The following is a 6,000-nucleotide window of genomic DNA, read 5'->3' on the forward strand; positions in this document are numbered from 1 at the left end:
GGAATTTAAAAAATTTTAGTATTCATCCCTCTCCTTTTATTTGTTTTTTTGTTTTGTTTTCTTTTGTTCTGGGGAGGCAATCGAGATTAAATGTTTAGTCCAGGTTAAGTGACTTGTGACTTTCCAACAGTTAGTAAAAGGCCATATTTGAACTCATGTTTTCCTGACTTCAGGGCAGGTGCTCCATCAACCTAACCACTTAGCTGCCCTCATCCCTCTCCTTTTAAAAGTAACAAAATGATTTCAAATAGGCAAATATACATGGCTGCATAGGAGATGGGCAGTTCTACAATTTATTCCCTGGTAAAATGGAAATTATAAAATGGTACTTTAAACTCATATTACTATAGAGAGCCAGATGTAAAAGATATGAGGCAGTGCTCTGATCTCTTTTTTTCTAATCTTTCCTCTCTTCAAACCATCCTTCACATACAACTGCCAAATTGATACATCCAACATATAGGTCTAATCAAGCCACTTTGCTTAAGAAGCTTCAAAATCACTCCACTACCTTTAGGTCAAAATACAAATAGGCATTTAAAATCTTGCACAACCTATCTTCAACCTATTTTTCTGGCATTATTCAGATTATTATTCTTTTAAACATTCTATTTTCCAGGCAAACTTGCCAGCTTTCCATTCTCCTTTCTAATATTCCATCTCTAAATTCTCCGGATTTACAAGTTATTCCTTCCCCCACCCCCCATGAAATGCAATCTCTCTTATGCCTTTTGAACCCCTAACTGTAAGTTTATATCACCTCGGACAAGGCCCCACCTTATTCCCCTATTGGTAGTAACCCCTGACATCACTATACATTTTCAGTGTGTATGTATGTGTGTCTTTATTTACAAGGCAGACATTATTTCATCTTTTTAAATTGTATCCCCAGCTCCTGCCATATAGTAGGCACATAATAAAGGTTTGTTGATTATTTTCAAATCAGTCATTAATGGGAGATTTCATTGGTGGTCTGAAAATAATCCTGGGTTTTAGCAATAAAAGTTTCCTATTAAAAACTGCCAACAAAATTAGAGTAATCCTCTCATTGCTTTAAGGTGATACTCTCCAAAACCAGTTTTCTTTTTTTTTTTTTTTTAATCTGTGGAACCACTTAGATCCTATGTCTGAGAATTATGATGAGCAGAATTAGTAATAAGACAATTAAATTACAATATAAAACGTTAAAAATCCTAAAACAGAAATGATGTTTCACTCAAAATTCTAATAATCTCATACCCTATAACTAAAAAAAATCTATTTATACCAAAACCTAAAGTTTATCTGTGCAATGCTTTCATGAACTGACATCATCTAACAACTGATACACACACACACACATATGTAATATATGTTTTAAATGAAAATCACCAACAGCTATGTCCTTTTGATTCCTTTCCCCACAATCTAGCTGTTTACCCTGATGTCCAAGACAATCTTAAAACTAGGTAATTAAACTATGACATTTAAAAAAAATTTTTTTAAAGGTATCGTTTCTTATCTTTACTTCCAGCAATAAGGCTATTAACATTAGACAGCTGCCATACAGAGAAGAAATTCGCCGGGTCAAGTCAAAGGCTAACGAAATCCACCATCAGCAAAGTGTCAAGATACCCTTTAATAAAGGGCCCTTTCTTCCCCACCCCCACCCCCACCCCTGTCCCAATCCTGTTTTTAAAAAATCAACTGAACAAAAACTCCACTATCAACACTCATCCAATCATTATTCTCTTAAGTCACAGACTGGAGGGGACCCGGAAGATACAGGAGAAAGTTAGACAGGAATCCGGTAGCGAAAGGAAGCGACAGATAAACAGACAAATGCAAGCAGAGAAAAGAGGTGATTGTGGAGACTAACACCTCGTTGTCCCACGACCCCTCTTGTCCTCCCTCCTCCGTCCTTCAGTCCCTCACCTCAAACTCACGGATGTTGTTGGAGGTGACAAAGACACCGATGCCGATGGGGATGAAGATGAGGCCGACGATGAAAAAGGCCGGCAGCACGGTACCAGCTGTCAGGATGGGCTGCCAGGCTGGAAGCCGCTGCTGCTTGAAGGCCGTGTTGTCCGGTCTTCGGCTCTTTGGCCCGCTGCCCCCGATCGCATTCCCGGGCCCCGTATGGCTACCCACCACCAGGTTCGACCCGTGCCCGCCGTCCACCTCATCTTTCGCGTTATAGTTGATCGCCATGAACCCCTGGGGCCCGGCTCCCGGTCACGCGGAGGAGCCTCCAAGGGGATGTAGCCACCGAATGTGACAGGAGACCGGGAGGAGGAGGAGGAGGAGGAGCAGGAGCAGCCGCCGCGGCTGTCGGGGCGGAAGGGGCGGAACGCCCTCGCGCCCGTGATCAGTGACCGGAAATTGGCGTCAAATGGGGGCGCCGGAGGAAGGGAAGGCGGAAAGGCGAAGACACGGAAGGGCGGATGCACGCTCTATTTAACCGTCAGCCCGGCGAGTCAGGGGAAGCTCGTGCTGCCAAAGAACCAGCAGGGCTGGCTTGGCGCATGCGCAGCGAAAAGGCCACTGCGCCTGCGTGAAAAGCGAATCCTGTCTCCTATTTTCCTTTATAGATTTACTTACTAACTTCGTTCACTTTTTGTGGGGGCGCTTCCCAATCTTCTAGATTTCAAGTCATCTATTGCACCCTGAAATCATAGAGTCCTAGATCTAGAGATTGAAAGGCCTTTAGCAGTCATCTAATCCAACTCTTAAAAGTCCAGTGAGTGAGTTGTTTGAGGCCTCATAAGTAATCAGTTGCCAAAGCTGGAATTCGAATTGGCACCTCTACGTTCCTTCCACTGTTGATAACCCGGAGAACCTGCGTGGGAAGAGCGTTGTTGTTGTTAAGTCACGTCCTGCTCTGTCACCCTACTTTGTCGGTAGAGTTTTCTTGGCAAAGATACTGGTTTGCCATGCCCAGTGGATTCAGGCAAATGGGATAAGTGACTTGCCCAGGGTCATACAGCTAGTGTCTGAGGCCACATTTGAATTCAAGTGTTCGTGACTCTGGGCTCAGCGTTATATCCACTGAGCTATTTAGCTATCTTTGTTAGGGAAAAGCTTTGTTTTTCACAATCAGCCATGAAGCCTTGCAACACTCCACCTTCCTGGGAAAATACCTTATCTCTCCCAGTCACCAGTGTTTCATCGTGGGCGTGGCCATTAGCAGAAATCCTTGAAAGTCAACTGAAGATTTAAATCTGCCCTTTCAATTGACTAGTGTGGAAATTTGTGTCTCGCAAAGGGCAAGTGACATGTAACTGATTCACTGCCAGCTAGCAATTCTTGACTGATGCCTTAAGAGATTGTTTAAAAAAAAAATAGATGAGAGAGAGAGAGAGAGAGAGAGAGAGAGAGAGAGAGAGAGAGAGAACTTCTAGAACCTGGACGTGAAATGTTTTTAAAATGAATCCATCCCTGTTTGCTTCCCGATTTAAAATTAGCCAAGTTGGGGCCTAGCTTCTGGATGAAAGAACTCAAACTTCTGCTTTGGGGAAGATAGGCATTTTTTGTTTGTTTTCTTTGAACAAGAAATGCCAAAAAAGAGAAATGGGAGGAAGTGCATGTATAGGATCTTTGCCTATTAGATATTTAAGTAAAATAGAATAACCTTCCAGACTTGTGTGGGATTGGTTATCTATACCAATCAATCTGATAAATATTCCAGGCATATATTTTTGGCCTTTGTGATTTTTAGTGTTTCCTAAAATGCTTTTGGTACTGTCCCCTGGCAGCATCTATCACTAAGGTTTTCAGTTCTTGTGACATAACTAGTTCCTCAGTAAATGGCTTTACCTTATACTATAGGTTTTGATCTGTGCTATTTTGCACAGCATGGCTTTAGGTTTGGAAGAGAGAAGGCATGCAGCAAATAGCCATCTGTTTCTTTTTGTTAAATAATAAATCAGGAACAATGCATACAATTATAAAGCAAACATCAAGTATCAGGAACAGTTTATTTCAGTGTGGTACTGGCCTTCTTTAATAGAATAGACTTAGTGGTCTCTAAAGGTCTTTTTAGCTCTAAATCAATCTGTAAATCTAACCACTTAGGAAATAACTGGATTAATGTTTATAAATGGTGTTATTTTGCCTTCAGGTTGCCTAGTGTGTGTTCAAGTGTTTTGTGTAATCCTGATGTGCCTGAATACTAATTTTACTTTATTTCTACTCTTCTAATTTAAAGCTTAGCCAACAGAATCCTGTTCTTGACATAACCTCAGCATTCACATCAACAGGAGAGCTCACAATTAAAAATAAATAAATAAATAAATCCTGGCAAATTTAATATCATTTTAATGAGGTTACAAGGTGACATTGTGATTGTTTTTTTCTGAAAAGAAGGAAGGGTTGAGTTCAGCTTTGCTGGGCAACCAAAAAATGAAAACATTTGGAATAAATATTTTCTCAAATTTTAGTTTAATTATCAAAAATAACATTTGCTTGACAGTATGAGGTTTCTTCTGTCCTTTATGATTTTAGCAACATTTCTGAAGAGATGAGTATAAATACTTTCTTAAAATAACCCTCATTTTCAGTAAACATGTTGAGCCTCTGATTATTTGGAACAGCCATTCTAATGGGATTTTTTTTTCAAGTTAATGCCTTTGTTCAGTTTTTTATTTTGTCTGCCTAACAGATGCTATTTTCTCAATGCTAAAAGTTATGGGCATTTTTGGACCAAATATTTTCTGAACCATCATTGAGGTTATTAAATCAGTAGATTTTAGAGCAAAGCCTCACTCTGAGACCTAAGCCTATAAAACAGATAATCTGCAAGATTTGAGTCCTGGATCTCTACCACTCCTTTTGTAACTTTGGACAAATCATTCTACCTCTGGGGCCTCAGTTTCTTCCTTTGTAAAATGTAGGGGAACAGCAAGGTAGAGAGAAGGTTTAACCAAATCCTGTCAGGGAGTCAGGACCAGAAACAACTTACATATTTGTGTAGGGTAAAATGGGAATAATATGTATGGGTAAAATGGGAATAATAACACCTCTACCTACGGGACTGTTGTGAGGACCAAACCAAAAAACATGTGCAATGCTTTACAAATTTTTGAAACATTATATAAATGATAGGTATAATTTTTATTATTATTTGTATTGTTTTTTGAGATGAAACAAAAATTAGGCCATATCTAATACTTTTCAAATAGTTTTAGAGCTATTCCCCTTTATGCCACATCTATGAAGACCTAAAGCTATCAAGTCATGTTCTGATATCCAGGAACATTAATAAAAAAAAAGCATTTGAATATTAATAAGTGTAAATCATTGTAGTAAGGGAAGAACTTGAGTGAGATCAAAAGCCAAAGAATGGTTTATGAAAAGCCAATGAAATTGAATTAGGTCTTTAAAAACTCAAAAGTATAAAGGAAAAAGGAAATTAAAAAGTCAGCTGTATAGGGTAGAAGATTAGGAAAACTAAAGCCATAAAAGTATAAAGGAATTTCTTTTTTAGCAATTGACATAAATACGATAAAAACATATTTGCTTGTTAGATTCCTTTGAAAAAGTTAGGGGGGGAAGGGGTTTTTAACTTTCACAACTAATAATTCCCACAGAAAATTAACTAAATATTCCCTTATCTTAGTTGAAGCTTTTAATCTATGCTGTTGCTTCTTTTATTGTCTTATCTCTACAAATTCTTCTAGAAATTTTGATTTGTAATAAAAATCAGAGTCATTTTTCTAATTTTGGAAGTCTCCACCAATATCCAACTCATTCCTTATCATAGCATGGGGTTTCAAAAGCTATGCCAATATAACACAAGCTCTATTCATTCTAGCTATACAGCCTTTGATTATGGTCTCAATGATAATCACAAGAGACAAGTAGCCCACTGGACAAAGTAGTGGGCCTGTAATAAGGAAAACCTAAATTTAAATCCTGCCTCAATTTGACCCTACACAAATCATTGAACCTCCCTTTGCTTTAATAAACTGCAAACCTCACTTCAGTATCTTTGCCAAGAAAACCCCAGGGACAGTATGGCCC

General features: G+C 38.9%; 1 protein-coding gene across 1 annotated transcript in view; it reads right to left on the reverse strand.

Annotated features, from left to right (window-relative positions):
* TMEM30A (transmembrane protein 30A) overlaps window positions 1–2,474 on the reverse strand; it is a 49,888-nt gene extending 47,414 nt beyond the window's left edge. Inside the window, exon 1 of the mRNA XM_051997278.1 lies at window positions 1,915–2,474. Within this exon, the coding sequence (XP_051853238.1) occupies window positions 1,915–2,190 (276 nt within the window). The 5' untranslated portion in view covers window positions 2,191–2,474. The remainder of the gene's footprint in view (window positions 1–1,914) is intronic.
* Window positions 2,475–6,000: the final 3,526 nt, after the last annotated feature.

This window comes from Antechinus flavipes, chromosome 4 (genome assembly GCF_016432865.1).
Source record: "Antechinus flavipes isolate AdamAnt ecotype Samford, QLD, Australia chromosome 4, AdamAnt_v2, whole genome shotgun sequence".
NCBI lineage: Eukaryota > Metazoa > Chordata > Mammalia > Dasyuromorphia > Dasyuridae > Antechinus > Antechinus flavipes.